General features: G+C 50.5%; 9 protein-coding genes across 9 annotated transcripts; 6 read left to right on the top strand and 3 right to left on the bottom strand.

The window, feature by feature from the left end:
* Positions 1-280: 280 nt before the first annotated feature.
* CCOS01_07214 (subtilase) lies at positions 281-3653 on the top strand (the record flags this gene model as incomplete). Its single annotated transcript, XM_060455381.1, has 12 exons — positions 281-418; positions 474-803; positions 868-931; positions 992-1091; positions 1146-1203; positions 1278-1334; positions 1396-2735; positions 2785-2900; positions 2953-3055; positions 3106-3193; positions 3256-3509; positions 3563-3653. The coding sequence occupies 12 exons, from the start codon at positions 281-283 to the stop codon at positions 3651-3653; spliced, it is 2739 nt and encodes a 912-aa protein (XP_060313273.1).
* Positions 3654-5437: 1784 nt separating this feature from the next.
* On the bottom strand, positions 5438-6439 carry CCOS01_07213 (uncharacterized protein; the record flags this gene model as incomplete). The annotated part of the gene is made up of 4 exons (XM_060455380.1): positions 5438-5599; positions 5654-6041; positions 6101-6178; positions 6246-6439. 4 exons carry the CDS (start codon positions 6437-6439, stop codon positions 5438-5440), a joined length of 822 nt encoding a protein of 273 aa, XP_060313272.1.
* Positions 6440-9115: 2676 nt separating this feature from the next.
* On the top strand, positions 9116-10033 carry CCOS01_07212 (uncharacterized protein; the record flags this gene model as incomplete). The annotated part of the gene is made up of 1 exon (XM_060455379.1): positions 9116-10033. One exon carries the CDS (start codon positions 9116-9118, stop codon positions 10031-10033), a length of 918 nt encoding a protein of 305 aa, XP_060313271.1.
* A 1586-nt stretch (positions 10034-11619) lies between these two features.
* On the top strand, positions 11620-12660 carry CCOS01_07211 (uncharacterized protein; the record flags this gene model as incomplete). Its single annotated transcript, XM_060455378.1, has 1 exon — positions 11620-12660. The coding sequence occupies one exon, from the start codon at positions 11620-11622 to the stop codon at positions 12658-12660; it is 1041 nt and encodes a 346-aa protein (XP_060313270.1).
* A 122-nt stretch (positions 12661-12782) lies between these two features.
* Positions 12783-13565, top strand: CCOS01_07210 (uncharacterized protein; the record flags this gene model as incomplete). Its single annotated transcript, XM_060455377.1, has 1 exon — positions 12783-13565. One exon carries the CDS (start codon positions 12783-12785, stop codon positions 13563-13565), a length of 783 nt encoding a protein of 260 aa, XP_060313269.1.
* Positions 13566-13718: 153 nt separating this feature from the next.
* On the top strand, positions 13719-16825 carry CCOS01_07209 (uncharacterized protein; the record flags this gene model as incomplete). Its single annotated transcript, XM_060455376.1, has 2 exons — positions 13719-14387; positions 14444-16825. The coding sequence occupies 2 exons, from the start codon at positions 13719-13721 to the stop codon at positions 16823-16825; spliced, it is 3051 nt and encodes a 1016-aa protein (XP_060313268.1).
* Positions 16826-17326: 501 nt separating this feature from the next.
* CCOS01_07208 (uncharacterized protein) lies at positions 17327-18391 on the top strand (the record flags this gene model as incomplete). Its single annotated transcript, XM_060455375.1, has 1 exon — positions 17327-18391. One exon carries the CDS (start codon positions 17327-17329, stop codon positions 18389-18391), a length of 1065 nt encoding a protein of 354 aa, XP_060313267.1.
* A 349-nt stretch (positions 18392-18740) lies between these two features.
* CCOS01_07207 (uncharacterized protein) lies at positions 18741-20315 on the bottom strand (the record flags this gene model as incomplete). Its single annotated transcript, XM_060455374.1, has 2 exons — positions 18741-19143; positions 19321-20315. The coding sequence occupies 2 exons, from the start codon at positions 20313-20315 to the stop codon at positions 18741-18743; spliced, it is 1398 nt and encodes a 465-aa protein (XP_060313266.1).
* A 571-nt stretch (positions 20316-20886) lies between these two features.
* On the bottom strand, positions 20887-21988 carry CCOS01_07206 (zinc-binding dehydrogenase; the record flags this gene model as incomplete). Its single annotated transcript, XM_060455373.1, has 2 exons — positions 20887-21864; positions 21929-21988. The coding sequence occupies 2 exons, from the start codon at positions 21986-21988 to the stop codon at positions 20887-20889; spliced, it is 1038 nt and encodes a 345-aa protein (XP_060313265.1).
* Between the last annotated feature and the right edge of the window lie 6 nt (positions 21989-21994).

Below are 21994 nucleotides of genomic sequence, written 5' to 3'. Positions count from 1 at the left end.
TTGTGATGCACTGTAACCTCGTAAATGTAGTCTGAACAGGGGACTTTCGTGATTATTGCGCAAAATGCGTCCGAAAACGAGCATTATTTTCCTCGGACCTTGAGATCAACAATGGACTGAAATGACCACCACTCCGCGTATTTACGAGGAGTAGAGAAACCAGAGATGTCTGCACTTATATCAAGGTGAGGAAAGCACGGGCTTGAAGGGCGTGACGCAGATGAGAGCACCGAGCTTTTGTCCTTTCCTGAATGCCTGCTCGCGCGGCGTCTGGACCACAATGCGGCTGTTTGCGTTCGCCCTTGCACTCCCGCTTGTCGAAGCAGGGAGTGACTCCGCGTTGAAAAGTCGCGAGACTGTCGATTTCGGAGACAACAATCGGCCCATCTCGAAGAATTTCATCGTGGAATTCGCGCCAGTGAGCATGCGTTTTGTGTTTCCCCAATGAGCTTGCTGTTGACCAGCGTTACCAGGGCTCAACTCAACGCCGAGACGGTCTCGCGTCGACCGATGGTGTCAAAGTCGTCAAGACCTTTGACAACAAGATCTTTACTGGTGCAAGTGTCGAGACGGAGAGCCACACTCTCGACTCTTTGTTGAGCCTTCCTGACGTCGTGAATGTTTGGCCAAACGTGGCAGTCAAGCTCGACCCTGTGGAAAGCAAGCGTTTGATCCAGGGCGAGGATGTAGCGTACACGACGCACAATGCTACTGGTGTCTCCAAGTTACACGCACAGGGTATCTTTGGAAAGGGGGCCAAGGTTGGCGTTGTTGATACTGGCATATGGTACAAACACCCCGACGTAAGTCTTACTGAAGGAGAGCACCCTGTCCGCATCCCACGTTTATGACTCCTCATCCTTTCAGCTCGGCAATGGCTTTGGACCTGGATTCAAAGTCGAAGGAGGCTATGATTTCGCCGGTGATGGATGTAAGTGGCATGGGGATTTCCGTTTGTTTTCTTGTCGCCGCTAACCGCGGCGCTATCAAGTATGGCCGTATGAGGGCGAAAAGCAACCTGATGAGGACCCCCTCGATCAACAGGGTCACGGCTCCCATGTTGCAGGAATCGTCGCAGCTAAAGGTGCTGGGTAAGTCAGGTGCCCATCTCGATTGCTGTCACTATCTGACGAGCTTGCCACAAGATGGTCCGGAGTTGCGCCCGAGGCAACGCTTTACGCCTACAAGATCTTTTCGCAATACGTGAGTCGCATTAGCACTGCGACAACTTGATGAAGATGCAGCCTACAAGGCTAATGCTTGAAAATCACGCCTAGGGTTTCACAGACACTGCGACGATTCTTGAAGCGTTTTTCCGCGCCTATGACGATGGAGTAAGCGCTGACCCTGTCAGAACTACAGTACCTGTTACAGTGTCGCTAACCTTTGGACCAGGTGGATATCATAACAGCCAGCGTCGGCTCCAATATCGGGTGGGCCACAGAGGCCTGGTCGGTCATTGCATCTCGATTCGTAGACGAAGGCATCGTCACCGTTGTCGCGTCCGGCAACGTTGGCACAGTCGGACCGTTCCTGAGCAGCACCGGCGCGACTGGCAAAAATGTGCTTGCTGTAGCCTCGGTTGACTCTCAGACGTTCCCTGCTTTCCCGTTCGACGCCAACTTCTCCGGAGTCAATGGGGGTAGCGAAGAGACGGCGAGATATGGATTCATTCCTCCCATTAGCTACGATCCCTTCCCCGCGACAGTCGTGGATGTCCCAATCGTTCCATTCTCTCTCGATACCAACGCCACGACTGATGCCTGCGAGCCGCTTGAGCCTGGCTCTCTGGACTTTACAGGCAAAATTGTGCTCGTCAGACGTGGTGCCGCCGTGTCCTGCGACATCCACACGCAGCAAGAGAATCTAGCTCCTGTCGGTGGTACGCTTGTTTTAGTTTACAATGACGACCGCCCGCTCAGCTACCCCGTGATTGGGAACACGAACAGCACCGTTGGGTTCATAACCAGTTTTGCAGGAAAGCAGATCGTCGAAGCAATCAAGGCTGGCCGCAACGTCACAGCAGATTTCTCTGTCAACCACGGACTTCCGGTCGCGCTGACATACTCCCTCGGCGGTGATCCGAATTATTTCACCAACATCGGGCCATTGTACGATCTTCAGATCAAGCCCGACATTGCTGCACCAGGAGGCAAGATCTACAGTACATGGATCGACGACTCATACACCATTCAGAGCGGCACTTCCATGGCTGCACCGTACATTGCCGGGGTGGCCGCGCTGTACGTCTCCGTCTACGGCGGGCGTAACACGCACCCTAGTGGAAATGCCTGGGCAAAAGACCTAGGCAAGCGTATCATTTCCAGCGGCATCAGTGTTCCTTGGGCTGATGGTCTGACCGAGACCGACTACGGCCACTCTGCTAGTGTCGCTCAAGTCGGAAACGGCTTGGTCGATGCTTTCAAGGTGCTCAAGTACAAGACCGTGATCGACTATGAGAAGATTGCACTGAACGACACCCGCTACTTCAACCGGTACCATGAGATTTCCGTCACCAACAATGACGAAGAGGCAGTGACCTACAAGTTTTCTGCGGAGGACATCGTCTCGGCCGACATCCTTGGGTGGTACGCAGCTGACCGGGTTATCGCCAACCCTGCTCCTGGAACCAAGAGGGTAAAGGAGTTCTTTGACATGATCCCCGAGACGCGCGCGCCAGAAGTCAGCTTCCCCGCGGAATTCACGTTGCAATCTGGAGAAAGCAAGACAGTCTCGTAAGTTCTGGAATCGTTTCATACCGGCTTGCGCTGACACTTCATCCAGAGTGAACTTCAAGAACCCAGACACCCTTGGCTGGAACGCGTCTGGACTCCCCTTGTACAGCGGTCGTGTTCTCATCTCTGGCAGCAATGGAGAGTACCTCTCTGTCCCATATCTGGGTTCGTATTCTTGAGGACTTTCGATTGTTCATTCCGCTAACTGGCTGATCAGGTCTCGGTGGTGACCTTCGCAAGGAGGTGACGCCGTTGGAGGAAACCAATTACGCTTTCATGATATCAACAACTTCGAACACTCCAGTCGCTAGCAAGCCATAGTGAGTCAGTCACCTACAACTAAATGGGCAGCGATGTTGATCCCGTCCAGCTTTACATTCAACCTTAGCCTGGCGGCTCAAGATTTCCCAAGGGTTATTAGCAAACCGATTTACGGCATCAAGGAGACTCGTTGGGATGTACGTCACGACTAGTCAAGGTGCTAGAAGTATCATGTTCATCAGACTAATCTGCGTACTAGGTTTTCGAGGCGGGATGGACGGAACGAGAGTGGAAGTATCCCCCAGTGCCCGGAGAAAATGGCCACATTGGTACTATCGCCTCCTGGGTTGGGTCCGGCAGGGTAGAGGCCATCGACACCAGCATTTACGACCCGAATGAGACATTTACGTATCCGATCATGGATCGCAACCGAAATGGTGCTTACGAACAGGATGAGCACTGGTGGTTCGGAAAACTCGGCAACGGAAGCCAAATCGCTGTTGGCAATTACACGTACGTGATATTCCATTTCCAGAACCTGTCTAACCCCGAGCTAACTCATTCAGGCTTCGCTTTGCGCTGTTGAAGCCGTTTGGTGATCCATCGCACGCGGACAATTGGGAAGTCCTTCATATACCGGAAGTTTCTGTACTGTGACACTCCTACATTCTGAAACGGCATGTGGCCAGCAGTGGAGTAGACTACGCTACCTTCCAAAAGGCCTCAACGAAACTCCTTAGTACTCTTGCATTTACCATATCAATGGCGCATAGTTCTTCTTGTGTCCCTTGAATGCCACCGTGAGGTCAATTCGCGCATTGTGAAAGGTTGATCATGAACCTCTACGGGAAGGATCATGACACTTGGAAAGTGTAATGCTGGCTAAACCAAGAGAGGCGAAAGACTTCAAACCCTTACGAGTGACCTTTATGTTATCAAACAACTTCCCCCCCTTCTTCGTTCACGTGCCTCTGAGTGGTGAGATCTTCAGTTGACATTCCTATGCGGAAAGATTCCCACATTGCCGCATTATTCTTCTTGCATAGGTACTCTTCTGTTCAGGAAGTGTCATCGGGCTCTCTCAAGGTAGAGAGGCCAAAGTCGCACCATGGTCTTCATACCCAGCCAGTACGTTGCAACTGAAATTGACCATTAAAGCTTGCCAGGTATCTGCCTAACAAGGTTATTTCTTCGATGGAAAAGGTAAGCCGTTGAGGTAGATATGCCGCGAATCCCACCGAGGTCAGTGCCGAGGCTTTCGGAAAGGACCTGATGACTATCTGTAGTCGTCGAATCCTGAGCTTCTACTTGGTATTAGACCTTTTGCAGCCATTTACCATTTCTTAACTCTTCCTCAATAAAATCACTCTCTCTTCGGTTCGCAGGTCTTCAATACACAAAATCGAGATCCCACCACTTTCAACTACCGTCGTGCTACATCTTCCCAGCGTCACCCGGCACATCCGACATCGGCCCGACCAACTTTATGTTTGGGGTTTCTATTTTACTGGACAACCTATCGCGACCAGGCCTTATGGGAGCGCTAGGTCACATATTTAGGCGAATGCATGCTGGGAGACATATCATACAATGCAAACGCTACCTATATTCGGCCCTACCATCGCCTGTCAATAATCGAAGACCCAGAACTCGACGGCATGTCGATCTGGAATGTCATGCTGCGGTTCCAATTTTGGGCTGAAGGTCTATCTCAAAGTGCCGACCCTGAGCAAGAAATTCCGATTGTTGGAAAACGCGACCACAGTCGTTTCGGTTACTGCCTCATTGTCGACGATGACTATTTAAGATCTTTCGAAGCGCAGACCGGGAAGCCCGCAATCAACAGCCTCTACATCAAGGCCGTTGATTGCCGGCCATTTGCACGTCACTCCTCATATGATGAAGGCCATGACACAGGCAGCGGTAAACATGATCAAGAGGATGAGGACTCGAGCTGGATGTCTGTAAGCTGTAATTCTTTTTGTTCTCTCTACGATATGCTAGACTCTGGATTTGAGTGGGAAAGGCAATCTCGCTCTGTCCTGTACCCAGCAAAGCGCCCATGGGACGGCTGAGAACTCAGCACTAGGGGTAATAACCTGATACTCGTCTTCTTTTCGTCTTTGTAGTCGTCATTGTGGTCGTCTTCATGTTCGTTTTTGTGGTCGTTGCTGTCGCCCAGGGGCCCGCCGAGTATCGGCTTATTCCCCTTAAAGTACTATACGGAGGCAATTGATGTTGAAACACAGATCAATATAACGTTTACGACATTCACGCAGGGAATCTGTAACGTGAAGAAAACAACATATGCTATAAAACTAAAACATTTCATAAGTATTTCGCTTTATACGTAAAACCTCCAACACTTCAATCACTATGGTCCTAATTCCCATAGCAATGTTTCTTAAAGTCTTCATGGTATCCTCGTTGCAAATTATCCGTTAAACATCCGAGCGGCTAAGAAGCTGGTGTGGTTGTCGGGCGATAGTTGAGATCAGATCCGCCATCAGCATCTCAATCACAAGTTTGACACTGTATGCGACTGGATGAGTAATGGCGTAAAGAAAAGGGTTGGGAAGAGACATCATAACGATGATGAGAATCTGATGCAGCTTTCAGCACGGATACACATGCAAGAATCGAAGAGATGAACTCACATCCATGGACAAAGAGACTGAAACGGCTGCGACATTGCAGTTGAACAATAGCCAATACTTTGTGAGACCTCCGGCAATCAATTCCCGTCGCACTTTGCGGAGGAAAATCGCATTCAGAGTAAGATCCACGATTAGATAGATGATCTTTTCCATGCGATCCCAGATCTCATTGATGCGCACAAATGGTTCCTTTTGTGTCAAGCGAGCTGGGATCCATATGCAGGCAACCGAGATATTGATGATGCCGACTATGACGAGCAAGGAGATCTTCATGACTTTCACTCTGCTTTTGTCAATTATGACGAGGCCTAGGCGATTTGCGATGATCTGGAGGGCTAGCTGCGTCTGCAACGTCCATAGAATGCAACTTCCAAAGAAGAAGCCCAAGCTAGACTCAAGGGTCAGCTACTTTATCCTGATCCTTGTGGATCGATGTCAGTGTCTTACGTTCCTAACAGATCACCTCGAATGAACAGCCAGTTGATGATGGCTTGGAGCAGATTGGCAATAAGTAGAACCCATATCCTTTCAACTGTTATCACTGGCGATCGCTGCAACGAATTTGACTTGAAAATAACGAAGTGATACTCACATCCACACATAAAGGTTGAAAAATGAGTTCGTTTTCATGTAGATAGAAACTGTCTGCTGTGAGGCTTTTACTGCAATGAGTATTGTGAGACCAATTGTGATGCCAAAGTAGATACTTGGTATTTCGAGGGAGTAGACGGCCGTGCCAAACGCCTGGGCTCCCATCGTCGCTTCAACATCAACAGTGATGGCCATGTTGACAGAAACTGATGAGTGTGTGAAGTTGCCGGGAATTGATGAACGGTGTTTCATCAGCGCTTGGCGAACAAAGAGGCCGATGATCACGTCCAGCGGGATCGCCACTTATATGTAAGCCCGCCTACTGGCCGGACGACGATCGCAACCGGCGCCTTAGTGCCGTCTCTAGCACGTTGATTCGCGGGGTTGGTTTACCGCTAGTTCAATGTGGCAGACGCCAAAACACATGCTTCCTGCAATGCAGGTATTTTAATCCCACGATGGTAATGACTCGAGTTCTGCAGTTGCCAGGTCTCGATGGTGTTTTCACGCAATTCAATGTTGTGCAGACATCGATTCTACCACACTCGTGGAAGAACAGCACAAGTTCTCGACTCCGTACTCTGAACATGAAAAATTCTGAATACCCAATGCCTCTGAGTACCTTTTCTTGATAGTATTACTCTCGTAACCTGTCGTCATCTACAGCGGTGTCCGGTGAACCATTGAATTTTGCCCGGTAATGATTGAGGTCATGCATTCTCGAAATCGACAGAGGCCGAGAAGCGATAATTATCTTCATACCGGGCAAAATGCCTAGTCTATGACGGGGAATAATTCGAATTGATATTCCGGGCCCGAGATCCCCGCTCAGTTGGTACATGATGTCCAAAGTACCGTCACCTCGTTTCTTGCGTGATTGTCGCAAGAACAATCTACCGCCTTGGTGCACGTAGATAGGTCACATCATGGTGACGAGACTCAGAGCGGTCTAGAACTCCAACTACGCGAAGCTCCCCCAAGGATTCTTATCACTCATGGCACCTAGCTATATCCCCCCGTAAGGATTGGTGTGACCGGCATAAAACGTGGCCAAAACCCTGCCACGTTCTGCACCCAAGTCTTGGGAGACACGGCTAGAAAGGGCCGAAAGGATACTTTGGTCGGCGACGATTGGACAACTTTGATAGCTTCACATTGCTTTTTTCTTCTTCCCTCGTATAAGGTGGCTTCGGGGCGTTGCCTTTCGAAGCAGGCCACCGGACCTGGATCCGAAGACGTGGAGTCGGTGAGACGGTTAAAAGTAGGATCCAGGTAGACGGTACACTTATCTTTGGAGTCAAATGACAGGGGTCATTCAAAACCATGAGATCAGAATCACCTTTTTCTAGAATGAGCTGATTTCGATGGCGAGATGTGCCTGTGACAATCGAGCGAAACGAATTGGAGATGATGCTCCATGGTAACAGGTCTCACGGGAACTAGCGGCACCAGCTAGCGACACCAACTAGCGCGATATGAGAAGTGATAATGGCTGAATGAAACAGCGAGAGCATTCGAAGCTCAGAAGTCTCGATTTCGGTAGATCTCCGACCGGTGAGAGTGGGATCTAGAACAACTACCCGACCTACTTGGTGACTGGATCGGATAGGCTGAAAATGCTTCAAATCAGCGTGAAGGGGTAGCAAGGTTGGGGAACGTGTCATTGCACTTTGAGCAATTCTTCCAAATCACTGATGAGCAATGAGTCGTCCCTTGGCAAGATAGAATGGAGGTCAGAGAAGGGGACGAATCTATGAGAGAGCCGAACGCTACCGGTCGAGGTGAAGCCAAGAGGCTGCGCGAGTCTCGACGTCGCATCAAAGCTGCAGTAAACAGAGTACTGCCTCGATATGTACCAACAACGAAGACGTGACATGTTGCCATATCTGATGTGTGTTTAGCTGTTGATCAAAATCATTCGATATCACTTGACAATTACGGATTCATGTCATTAGTATGTGTTGCAGACATCGAGGTATGTATGCACGTACGTACATAATTAGAACAATGAACACCACTCCTGAGTCTTGTTTGCCCCGGGCAAGAGGCTTTTCGACCATGGCAATGGGCCAGCGTAGCCCTCCCCTAGCGATGTAAGCGAGAGTCTTTCTCTTGGAAAGACACCCTCCACACCCATTCTTTTTGGTAAATGTAACCAGCACCTTGACACGTGTGAGCTGGAAGGATATCAAAGGGTAGATTGCATTCCTTCGAGCCGATAGACAAGAGACCATTCCACATTGATGCATGCCAATAGCACGTCAACATCGCGACCATAGGCGCCTTGGCGCGCAAGACATCTTTATTCTGCCAACGGTCCAGACTTTGGGGTCCCCGAGGGCTTGCAGAGACTCGCTTGTGTTACAACGCCTCGTAGCACCGACCAGATCGGCGGTGAAACTTGAGCAGTATTGTCCCATTGGCAGTCGGCCCTGCTCGGGCTTCCGCGCAAACTTCCTTTCATCTCGAGGCTCTTAGTGCCTGTCTCATTCCCTTTACCGAAAAGCCCCGCGCCCTGTTTGCTCTCTGGAATCCATCGAGAGGCGCGGGGCGGGAGCACCAGCTAACAATACTTCTTTCTCATCCATTGCCTAGCTTGGTAGACACAATAGATGTTTGGGGGAGCTCATATCTACAGGAATTTGCATCGTGTAACTACTCGTTCTTTCAAACTTTGTTCTATGCAATGACAATGAAGAACCGTTGTGAAGCCCACGGCAAGTGTCGTGAGCGATTGGACAGTTTACGGCGTCAAGCATATGAGCGCCGCCGGCTACTTTGCTTCATAATGGCAATCGCCCAGTCATGAAGTTTCAGTCTTGATCGAAACAACCAGAATTCAGATGCACACATCCTTCCTCCAATTGCAATATGTTGTCCATAATCGTCGCGATTTTCGCTACTCTTACCGCTGCGCAAAGCACACCCTGGCCCACATTCGGCAACTGGACCGAGGAATTCGACGGTCACCCATACATCCTCTCAGGCCCAAAGACCCTAGGAAAGAAAATCGACTTCGAACTCGAGCGATGTCACTTCGTCCTCAAACTACTCAACGAGCGCACAAACATCCCAAACAGCCAGATCCCGCTCCCAACCCCAGGCTCCCTCTGTATGGACATCCTCGCCAAACGGAAAACTTCCATCGGCGACCGGGGCTTTCTCGAGCTCTTCTCCAAAGATATTGAAGATGCCAAACAGTTCTGGTATGGCGTCAACTCCAATTCCACGCTACAGGACCCAGCCACGTGGAAATCGGTCGAGTGTCGTGCCCTTGTACCACTTCCCAATGTCAACGCCTGGGCCTTTTCGACGTGGTCTGCCTCACCTCTTGCAGATGCTGCTAATAATCGCGGCAACGCGGAGCACTACTTCAAGAAGTCTACTTACGCTGGAGGAGGAGCGACTGGCACATCGCGGATTCTGGAGAGCTGGGGCGGGGTGGTGACCAACTTTAGTATTCCCAACTACAGCCCACGAACGTGTGCGGAGAGACCGATGGTGCGACTGCTACCCGAGTTTCGACTCAAGGCTTGCGGTGACAAGAATCTTATCGACGGCAAAAATACCCGATTTGGGGTGTTGAATATTGCCGTGAGGGATATCAGTGTGGCTGGGAAAAGGTATCTTGATATCTATGCCTCCGTGTGGTATGGCAGCGCTATCCCGGAGGAGCACCTTGAGGCAGAGAGGCAACATATCATTATTGAGATTGTCAACTTGAGTTTGAAAGCTGAGGAAGATGTGCAGAGTGGGATGTTCAGAGTTCCGGCGCCTTCAGGATCTTGAGATCTGCGCTCGGGAGGGTAACGAAGTACTCGAGCATAGTGTCTTTGTAGTCTCAACTAGAGAGATCGTTATAAAGTTGTGAACACTTAGTATGCGGCGATTTTCTTAAATGCTATGCGAGTCATCATCCTTGAGGCCGAGTTACGGTGGTGCAAATCCTGATTATCCCAAACTTCGCCATGGTCCTCGGCCCAATGTCCAACGTACATATCAGCCCCAACAGACCCGCCCGAAGCAGCTCCATCGGCTCAGAAGTGATGTGCGGCAACATCGGTAGCATCATCTCCACCTAGTCATACTTGCCATAGGGCTCAGGAAACTATCGCGTCGGTAACAGTCTCGACCTAGACGCGGCCAGCATGACCTTCGTTATCTTCATGGTATAGTTCCAGACGAATAGGATACATGAAATAAGCGTTGCGAGGACCGTAGTATTGTGGAGGACTCAGTGGGCATGTAGGTGGAGGAGACCCAGTGCCTGGAATGGAAGCAATCTGCTTCCAGATGGAGGACTTGAAATGACTTGATAGAAAGCATGGGCGAGACGGAAGCGGCGAGCGGCGAAGGAGCTGATGGGACACTGTCATGGATGATGCATGAATGTGATCAATAGAGATCTGGTACATAAATGCCTGCCTGACCCATGGCTCAAGTCTTCCTGTCTGATGTGGCTTCGTTGTGGATGTTCCTCAGTGCCTCGTTGTCTGCTGAAAGTGTGTGTGCTATTGTGACTGCCAACAATATAACAATGAACCACACTTATCAACCCCAGTAGCCTTACTTGGATAACCATCCACAATTGTTGCGCATTTTATTCGGTTTGTTCCAACTCGACCCCCTTATTCGCACCTCTGAGCCGATCAACGTTTCCTGGACTTGCGACGTGCTTTTCCGGAAGACGCCACCTTCCTTGCCAACATGCTCAATGATGATCCATCATCCCAGGGACCCTGGCCGCCTTTCTCGAAGCTGAAAAAACCAAGACTGATCATGAATCTCAAGGCGTGGACGGGTGACCAACAAAGTCTGTTCGGCGGCAAGAAGGCAGGGATTGGCGCTTGGCATGCACAAGAACTGGGTCCAGCTGGGCATTGCTTCGGGGTGGGTGGGAGTCGTTCCCGCCACTCATGTCGTTCCGCGTATGAGGAATAAGCAGGCTGTGTGATGATCACGGCGGCTAACTCAAGGTCAGAGGAGTGAAAGCAGACACGATGTACCATCGCAAGTTTGACCTCAAAGCTCTATTATTATGGAGGAGGAGCTGAAAACGCCAGACATGTTGTAATCGTTTCGTCAAAAAATAGGGCGGGCTGACGGGCGCTGCATGCATATGCAGTCACCAGTGGTACACGTGAACGGCTAGAGCCGCAGGGAGGATCCTTATCTCGTCGCTGTTGCGAGGCTGTCCGCAGAACCCCGCGTTTTTCCAGAACTTTGACACAACTCTTCCTTGAGCATACTCGATTTCCTCGGGCTTTGCTAGTGGCATCAGACAAGGTGCATGCTTTCCAGAGGATACGTCGTTCGCGAGCATCTTCATCTCGGGTTCATACAAGAGAGGTCTCTCCGACACATATTTCATGCAGATGAATGTCACGAAGTCCAGCGCGGCATCCGCGGGCGGAGATGGGATGAGTGAAGCTGAGGACAAAGAATCGTACACCGTCGGGTGGATTTGTGCTCTCCCTCTGGAGATGGCCGCCGCAGAACTCATGCTCGACGAAATTTACGACGACGTTCAATTCGAGCAGGATGATGGTGACCACAACAGCTACACTCTAGGTCTAATACAAGGCCATAGAGTGGTCATCGCCTGTCTGCCAAATGGTGTTTACGGAACAAACCCGGCCGCCACAGTTGCTAAAGACATGCTCCGGACTTTCAAATCTATTCGATTCGGTCTACTCGTCGGGATCGGAGGCGGAGCGCCCTCGCCAGGTCATGATATCCGACTTGGCGATATCGTCGTTAGCAAGCCTACTGGCACCAGTGGAGGTGTCATCCAGTATGACCGGGGGAAAAAAAGAAAGCTTGAGGAGTTTGAGCGAACAGGCTCGCTTAATGCGCCGCCCACGGCGCTTCTGACAGCTCTAAGCAGCCTCCAAGCTCGTCACTTACGCGGTGCCAGCAAGACCCCTGGGTTCCTTTCCGAGGCGGTGGAAAAGATCCGAAAAGCTTCATTTCGACAAAAGTATACTTATCAAGGCAAATCTAACGACCGCTTGTTCCAAACAGAGTACGAGCATGTCAACGCCGGCTCTAGCTGCAACGATTGCTATGGCTGCGATGATTCGCAAATTGTGCAGCGGATCGATAGAGACGACGATGACCCAGTGGTTCACTACGGTAACATCGCCTCGGCAAACCAAGTCGTGGAGAATAGCGAGACCAGAGACCGGCTGAGCAAGGAGCTTGGGGTGATTTGCTTTGAGATGGAGGCGGCAGGACTGATGCAAGACTTTCCCTGCCTGGTGATTCGTGGCATCTGCGACTATTCAGACAGTCACAAGAACAAAAAATGGCAGGATTACGCCGCTGCAACCGCGGCGGCATATGCGAAGGATCTTCTATCAAGAGTGCTTCCCAGCAACGTCAAGAAGGAGAAGCTCATAGCTTTTGGCAAGTAGCCCTGTTCCTTGATATAAGTCAGAGAATTATGTGATAAAAAGATCAACATGATTAAAACACACATAACAATCTCTCTTGAAAGAGTACGGCCTTGTTAATAAATGACATTCTAGATCCTCAAATGCATGCCCTGCTTGGTGAAACGAGAGAGGCCATATCGCACCAAACAAAACAACAAGAGAGGCGCCATGAAGATGGCAAGAGTGAAGAATGTCTTCGCGAACTCTTCCAGACGAACCCAAAAGATGATAGGGAACGAATAATTCGTAGAAAGGATAACACTCCTACACTTTTCAAATCATCATACGAATGGATCCTAGATGTTGAGGAATTCCGACGCTGGCGGACCGACCCTGAAAGCCGCCGGCTCTGGCTCAGAGGGGACCCAGGCAAGGGAAAAACGATGCTTCTTTGTGGTATCATTGAAGAGCTGGAAAAAAGCGATCCGCGTCCGCTATGCTACTTTTTCTGCCAAGCTACAGTGCCAGCGTTGGATAACGCAACGTCCGTCCTTCGGTCACTAGTTCTTCAACTGGCTCAGAAGTATCCCTGGCTCCGAAACCAGGTCTTGGCTGAGTATGAGAAGGGTGGAAAAGCTCCTTTCAATGATCACAACGCTTGGGGCACTATGTATGAGCTGCTCAATTCTATGCTCAGTGACCCACAATTGGATGGCGTTTTGTTGATTGTGGATGCGCTCGACGAATGCACGACAGATCGTCCCAAGCTGCTTCAGTTCATCAAGAACATCTCGACAATTTCCCGCGCTAAAGTCATTATCTCGAGTCGAAAGTGGACCGAGATTGACGAGGTGCTCGGCGAGGACGACACAAACGGTTGTACTATTACCCTCGAATTACACGACGATCTTATCTCTAAAGCGGTCCACTCGTACATCGACTGAGAAGTTGAACAGCTGGCTAGCCGCAAAAAGCTCAACGAAATAATCTGCTCGAAAATCCGAGTATACCTGAGGAATCAATCACAGGATACGTTTCTCTGGGTCTCCTTAGTGTGTCAAGCTTTACTTGATGGCAATGTCAAGAAGCGTCACGTCATGATGGTGCTTGAGACATTTCCGCCTGGACTTAACGGGTTTTACGAGCGAATGATCAACTCCTTGCCCTCCCTAGAGGAAGACTTGTGTAAAGAGATACTGTCAGTCGTGTCGATCCTTAAAAGACCCGTCACGATCGAGGAACTTCTTCCTCTACTCCATTCATATTTCAGTGATAATATGGAAACTTTGGAGGAAGTCATCCAGTCATGTGGGTCTTTCTTGAAAATCCAAGCAGGAAAGATCTACTTTGTGCATCAGTCGGCTGTGGAATTTCTGAAAAGTAGTGCGTCAAAACTTTCCACTATTGCAGAGAGACATAAGTCCGTTTTTTGGAGCTCTATGGATGTCCTCAACAGACCTGGTTATCTGAAACGAGACATCTATGGTTTGAAAGAGCCCAGCACAGACATGGCGGAAATCCATATCCCTGAACCCAATCCTTTGTGTGCTTTGCAGTACTCCTGCACATATTGGGTAGACCACTTGGCTGATTGGGTCTGTGAGAAAAGGATCGTAATGGGAGAGCCATTGCCACAAGAGGAATGTGTCATTCTCGAGGTTAGCAGCTTCCTCAGGAGAAAGTTTCTCAATTGGATAGAGGCACTTAGCCTCCTTCGCCAGATGCAAGGGGCAATACAAGCCATCCAAAAGCTTCAGGTTCTGTTCGTAAGTCGAACTTCGTTATGTTAGTAGATAACGTTTAATGATTAACAACAGTTCAGAACCAAAGCCCTGGCTCAATCGAACAAGGTCTATCAGCTTTTATTCATGACGCCAATCGATTTCTACTCTATCACAAAGTGATAATCGAAAAGACCCCTTTGCAACTCTATGCTTCAGCTCTGTTATTTAGCCCTAAACAAAGCGTTGTGAAAGCACAGTTTCGGGACGAGGCCCCTGACTGGGTTACGATTACGCCTGGCCTAGAAACTACGTGGAGTGCGTGTTTGCAGACGCTATACTATGATTTAGAGCGTTGTATTGGCGCTTGCTCCGTCGCCTACTCCCCCGATGGGGAATGGCTTGTCACTCTTTATTTCGACGGCACCGTGAAGCTTTGGCATGCGAAGAGCGGCACCTGCACGCACACAGTCAGTCTCCACGGCGGGGAGCATTTAAAATACAGCATGAGCATGGTATCATTCGAATCAAAGTCGGTGGCTTTTTCAGCAGACGGCAAGTCATTTGTATCAAGCTCCTGCAACGGTGACGTGAAGGTCTGGGACAGAGACACAGGCCGTTGCACCTACCAGATTGAACCACATCCATCTTTGGCCACCGAAATGGCCATCTCGTCAGATGGGTCCACGGTTGCATTGTATGATCGAGGTCGTATCGTCATTCGGAGTACGAAAGGAGAATTTTCTACTCGCACCATCGAGTGTCATCCTCAACAGGGTGAAGTTCACTCCATAGCGTTGAACGCAAATGGCCAGTGGATCGCTTTAGGATCAACAAATCATCTACTCGAGATTTTCGATGTATCGACGGGGGGGTGCCAACAGATATCCACGGATCACAACGAAGTTACTGTGGCTTGGTCGCCGGATGGAGCCTGGGTTGTGTCCGGTGGCGCCCTAAACCCTCGAATGAACTTCATCGTACAGATCTGGGAAAGAAGAACTGGCAAGTCAATTTTGAGACTCAAACATGAGGCACCAAGCGACCCAGGGTACGAAGACATTCCCACGTACATGAATCTATCGGCCGACAAAAGGTTCTTAGCAGCTGGCTCTCGATGCGACATATGTGTGTGGAACACGTCGACTGGTGCTTTGACGTGGGCGATGTACGGTTCCGACCTAAAATACATCAACTCGATTTCTTTTTCCCCAGACGCTCAGCGAGTCGTTTCGGCGTCCTATCCATCAACGATCAAAGTCTGGGACCTATCAATAATGGCAGACTCCATATCCCACCGGCCAAGTCCAAGCACGGGACAAGTGATCTTTACTGATGACGATCGCTTCCTGGCATATGACCTCCTAATGGACAAAATCAGACTTTATGACAGACGAGCCGACATGCCAGATTCAACGTTCTATGAGGAGTCTGTGTGTACTATCGCACTATCTCAAGAAGGCCAGCGACTTGCGTTAGCTTCTTTTGATAAGACCACGATCACAATTTGGAACACAAGTACCCGTGCGATTACATTGAAGATCTGTGGTCGCACAGAGCATATTTGCTTTGATGCCCGTGGTTCTGAAGAGAGCGTTTGCCAACGAAGACATTGGAACAATGAAATAGCTGCTGACGTCTACTTGGACGAGGTTTCCAGAAGAAGAAACGGGCCAAAGAGAATTGCATGTTTGGCCTTTGGGAATGCTTCCCAGCTTGCTTCAAGTTTGGGGGGGTTGATAAAGATCTGGAACACATCGAACGGCAGGTGCTCGCAGACCATTGACTCTGGCTGCAGCTATGCTACGAATATGACCTTTTCGAGTCAAGGCCAACGACTTGCTTTCCTAGCGTATGACGATGAACGCATGTGGGGAGGCTATGATGTCATCATTCAAGTCTGGGACGTCGCCACAAAACAATGCATCTCAACGCTTTCCTGGGAAGAAACTTCAACACTTTCTACCCGATCATCTCTGAGCTTCTCAGGAGAGCAACAGCTTGTGTCCTGTGAAAACAAATGGACAAAAGATGGTCTACGTCTCGCAGTAATTTGTTTATGGAACCTGAGGTCTGATTCTATTATTACACGCACGTTCACAAGCGACAAAATTAGTTTCGTCCACGCAAGGTTTGACACCAGATTGGCAAATCGTTTACACACTGCGTACGGCTTTTTCGACACCCGTGAACTTTTGAGCACAAGTAGCTCAAGTTGTATCCACGCCGGTTCTAGAATCTCAAAAAAAGACTTCGAGTATACACCAGATTCAGAGAGCGCGGAAGCAATGCCCCCTTTCCGCGGCTATGGTTTTAGCTACGATCGAGAATGGATTATGCGTGACGGGAAACGTTTGTTGTGGATTCCTCCAGATTTTAGACCCTCAGATGAACCTGGCGATATCACTCCCGGTATGAATGGATCGAGTATCATGTGGCTGAGAGACTCACGAGAGCCAGTACGAATGTACTTTACAGAATAACGCTAGATTACTTGTTAGAAGGAATTGCCCAGAAAAGCACCTGAGTTCATGATAGAAGAAAGTAGAGATTGCTTCCACTTATTCTGCTCACCCCGATCGCTTTGAGGTAATTCTACCGTCCCCAAGGGGGCGGATGATCTGGCTACTTTATGTTGCTAGCTCCAGGATCTCCAGATTCTTCAGACCTAAAAACCTCGCACGGCGTGACTCATCAACAACCTCCTATGTGATGAACACATATAATTAAGTAACAAAGAAGGTGCAGCGACAAAGAATGAATCGTAACACTCCGCCTTTGTCCATTTCTTGTTTAATTTAATTACCAATATGACGTCCCGAGACCGAGCACCAGCGGTGATCCAGCGCCGTCCCCTAAACACTTCACCATCAGCCCGCCTAAACTCCTAGAACCACCACGCATTAGCTCCATGGCTCGAAGAGACGGGCTACTTGCCTCCTTCGTACCTAGACCGGAGAGAGAAAGAGATCGCACCATTCAACATGGGTCGCTGGTTGACGCCGCATATTCAGGAGTGCATGCTTAATCCACCTGCAGCAATCCACCACTTCACCAAAGCTGAAGTCCGCCGACTTCTAGAAATTGCAGCTGGACTAAATCATAATTTGGCGAAAGCTGAGAGGAGTCAATCTCTGAGTGGACTGGCAGCAGAGAGGGAGCAAAAACCTAAGAGTCTCCAGGACGCCACATCGGCTGGGTACTTCATTCGTATAAGTCACTGCAGCCCCAAAGACGCTGATGGAGGAAATCTTCAGCCTGTTAACAACATGCGCGAAGCACTCGTGAAGCTTGTTTCTTCGAAGCGGACCGTCCAGGCACTTTTGAGTCTGTTCTATCGACTTAGTCAGGACACGAAATCCCCGGATAACCAGCTCTACTTCTTCCCATATTACGCCCACCTCGACCGCTTGAGCGAGTGGCGATGCTACGTCAATGAAGGCCACATCGTCGCCATCAGCCAGAGCAGGTTCTATCAGCCAAATCACGTCGGTATCACAGATGAGATGCTGGGTAGGCTGGCATCTCAAGCGCGGCACCTCTGGTCACGAATCGCACCTGATCTGAACTTCAAGAGCTGCATCCTAGATGTCTACGCAGAGGTCCTCGATCCCGAGTTCGAGGTCAAGCTCATTGAGATTAACCCCTGGGGAGCTCACTCCGGCTCAGGCAGTTTACTCTTTCACTGGCTCGATGACGCGGAAATCCTTGATCCTCAACAGCACGACAGCACGACTATGATAAGACTCGTAGAAGCAGGCGAGGCGAAAGCCCTCACGCGCGATGAGGCGTTTCAGATTGGTCGGGGTGGGATTATTGAGGACGAGCTGCGATGTTTGAGGGAGAGAGGGCTTGAGTGGGTTCTGGAGGATGATAGACATGCTGAATTTATGGCTTTACCTGTGCCGGATGGGCAGTCTGGGCTTACGACGAGGAAAGATGGTCTTGAGATGTTTCGGAAAGGATTAGATGGGGAGGTCACGGGGGTCAGGTCGAGGAATCACCCGCGATTCCTCAAGTTGAAAAGGGCATATGAAGCTAGCCGTTGAGTTTAGCACCAAGGCTAGGGGCGTTTGACTGTGTCTAATCTTCGAGGCCAAAAGTTGTCGTTTTCAGATCTTGAGGAATCTGGAATCATGGATGAGGTATAGGTGTGCAGCATAATGAGAAACTCAATTCCGGTCTTCTGAAGGTATCTGTCTATCTCAGTCGTCTCAACGACTCTCAATATCACCCGATTGCCCCAGAGTATTCGAATTCTCCAAATCGTTTCTCGCTCTCATCCCGTGTGTATAAAGTTCTCAAAGTAGTCTGATTGCACGCTGTGTTCAACTGTCAGTCTCTGAACAAGGTGAAAGATGAAATAAACTCACAGCAGAAAGTGCGATCAACCGGGTTCTAATTTCGCTCGGCCGGGAAGCCAAGTGCCTGCTCGATGCCTTGTGCCGAACTGGCTACTGAGACCTCGTCCTTCGGGGCGTTGAGACCACCGTTAACGTGTTCATTGGCGACTGGGGCCTGCCCAACAAAGTCCTCGTAGGACTTGTAACCTTGGAGCAAAGTTACAAGACCCGTGGAATTGGGGTCATGGCTATGGCCAGTCTCAAGGTCATAAGGCGAAGGGATTCCAGCCATCGGGTGGCCTTTGATCACCTCGTTCTTCTTGAAGTAGTCCCAATACGCGCGGAACGCCTTCTCGGTTGTGGGGGTTCCCGAGGCGCTGGCGAGCTTGAAGTATTCAATGACGGCAGTGAGATGGGCGGGCTCGATCTGCTTTCCGCAAACCTGCATCAGGTGGAAACTGGAGGAATGTTTTAGATCAACCACCTGAAGCTGAGCCTTGCGCATGCCGGTGTTCTGAGGTGCCTCCTAAGCAACCAGAAGGACGGTTTGACGAAAGTGGTTGAGGATCTCCTCATGGTCCTCATGGAGCTCCCCCGTTGGAGCAATCGCGATGGGAACTCCAGTTCGGACATACCAACGAAGACCAAGGTGGAAAAGCTTTCCGATGGGGAAGGCTTCAAAATACTGGTGTGAAGCAGGGACGTGGACCTTCTCGATTTGGCGGGTGACGCCCAGAGCCTCCAGCCAACGATCCGAGAGATCGTTGATCTTGAGAGCCGGGATGACACCGCCCTCAAGGATGAATCGACTGGGCTGAGAGACAGCCGGGTTTACCGAATTGAGAACGTGACAGTCCAGAGCGTGGCGAAGGTCGCGCACGCCCAAGTCGCGGGGTGACTTGAAGGCTCCGTTGGACTCGAGATCGTATGCCCAGACAACCACAGCGCCGAAGTAACAGGCCAGAAAGCCAGGCTTGCCAAAGCTCTGGATGCAGCTATTGAGGTTACCGGGAGAAGTATCCTTGTACGAACCGAACTTAATGGCGTCAACTCCGTGAAGTAGGCTCTTCTGGATGGGAGTCGCGATCGAGTTCAGACCGACGTGAATGATGTCAGGGTCGGAGCTATCGTTGGACTTGGCAGCCGCCTTCGCAATGGTGATCTCGTCGGTAGCAAAACTCATCTTGCCAGTCTTGCGGTCCATCTGAAGAGAGATCCAGATGGCCTTTGGGTCCGTTCCATCGACAGGAAGGAGCGCCGCTAGGTAGTGATTTTCGGATGGCCGACTCTCCAACGGAAGGCTGAAGGCAGGCTTGGTCTTGGCATCTTGACGTCCAACACAGAGCCGCTGATGGAGGTCGTCAGCCTCGAGGCACTGGGCTGAGCAGTACCTGGCCGCCTTGCAGTGGCAGCGGTACTTCCGGGTGGAAGGGTTGCCGCAGGCCAGGCACTGCTCGACCTCCTGTCGCTCCTGGTGGTTCTTGCAGCTGGCATAAGTGTTGGGATCGTGGAGAGCCCAGTTGCTTCCTTCACTGCCCTTCCCTGCCATCGAGTATTGCTCAATGGGGGGCAGAAGGATGGTGAAGGTGACCACCGGCTCCCACAGAGATTGGCCGTGAGAAGATGACATGCTGAAGGGATAAGGCAGTCAGTATATGAAAGAGAATTGGATGAGAGAGGGACAGCAATGATCACTTACGTTGATCGGTCAGATCGCTGAAGGCTTTTGTAGTGATTAATAGATAGAATTCCGGAGACAATGATTGATAGAAGCGATCTGGTATGGGGGATGAAGTGAGATGATCAAGAACCGGTTGGCATCAAGAGAAAGGGAGGTAGGATGATGAAGGTATGGGTCGATTGAGTCGAAAATTGAGGTCGACAAGAAAGACGAGAGGATGGAAGAAAAGGTGAGAAGGTGAGGGTGGGAAGACGAGATTGGGGGTATAGGTGGGAAAGGTGGAAGTTCAAAGGAATCGGGTGGTGAGAAAGGAAAGCCCTAAATCTGGAAGCAAGAGCGAGAGATGACCGTTCCAAAGGCAAGATCGATCTTGAGGCAGGAAAAAAATAACAAAAGAGGAGAACACAGCGGTGAAGGAGTATTCACATTATATTCATTATATCATATGGTCACGTGCGATATCCATAGCCAAAGCCACAGTAACTTCGATCGCTATTTGTTTCCTCAATCCTTAGGCGGTCTAAACAATCTTGTAGACCAGCTTCTCAGCACTCACACCACCCTTGGCCTGCAACTCAAAGCCCTTGTTGATATCATCCAGACCACCAAACTCCTTTTGCGGGTTGGGCTTGATGGAGCCATCCTCCAACCACTTGGGCAGAAGCCCCAGATACTTCTCCCAGAACTTCTTGTCCTCAGGCTTCTCTCCATCAATGTTATCGAAGCTTCCATACGTAAGAGCCCTTCCAAAGACCGAGTAAACCAATGTGCTCTCGACCTTGACTCCCTCAGGAGCGCCAACCTCCTTCGCCTTGCGCGGCAAAATACAGACGACGTGACCACCCTCGGGTGAGAGCGCCGTCGCGACTGCCTTCGTGGTCTCGACTTCGCTGATGGCGTCAAAGACGTGCTTGAGGTTATTCTTCGCAGCCTTCTTGACCTGCTCAATCCAGTCGGCATCGCGGTAATCAATCGCCACGTCCGCACCGAGGCTCTTCAGGAGCTCGTGATTCTTCTTGCCGCCCGTCGCGATGACATACAGCCCAGCCTTCTTCGCCAGCTGGATGGCATACAATCCTACGCTACCCGTTCCGCCGTTGATTAACACCGGAAGCGCCTCCTTGCTCGGGCTCGTGGGCTCAGGAAGTTCAAGTCGCTGGAACAGCGCCTGAACAGCGGTAGCAAAGGCCAACGGAATAACCGCGGCCTGGGAATCCGTGACGGACTCAGGGATGGGGAAGACGAGGCTGCTCTCGATGACGGCGTACTGCGCAAAGACGCCGCGGGGAGGTTCGTCGCTGGTTCCCATAACGAACCCTGCGACGCGCTGGCCTTCTTTCAGGGAGGAGCCGTTGGGGTCTGCGACGGTGCCGGCAAAGTCGCAGCCGACGGTGCGGCCTGCGGGGGCGCCGGCTGTGGCTTTCCAGTCTGTTGGGTTTTGGGCTACGGCGGAGATTTTGACGAGAATTTCGCCTGGGCCGGGTTGAGGCTTAGGGACCTGTCATGGTGGTTAGTGACGAGCAGGAGGACAAGTTGAGGGGCATCTGAATGACATCATGTACCTCTTGGACTTTGGCGGTCTTGTCGCCTTGAGAGACGAGAGCTCGGATGGTGCCTGCCATTGTTGC

The sequence above is a fragment of the Colletotrichum costaricense genome, assembly GCF_030867565.1.
Source record: "Colletotrichum costaricense strain IMI 309622 chromosome Unknown Scaffold_7.1, whole genome shotgun sequence".
NCBI classification, from domain to species: domain Eukaryota; kingdom Fungi; phylum Ascomycota; class Sordariomycetes; order Glomerellales; family Glomerellaceae; genus Colletotrichum; species Colletotrichum costaricense.
Note: the sequence above shows the minus strand (reverse complement) of the source record. Positions and strands in the feature narration are given on the sequence as shown.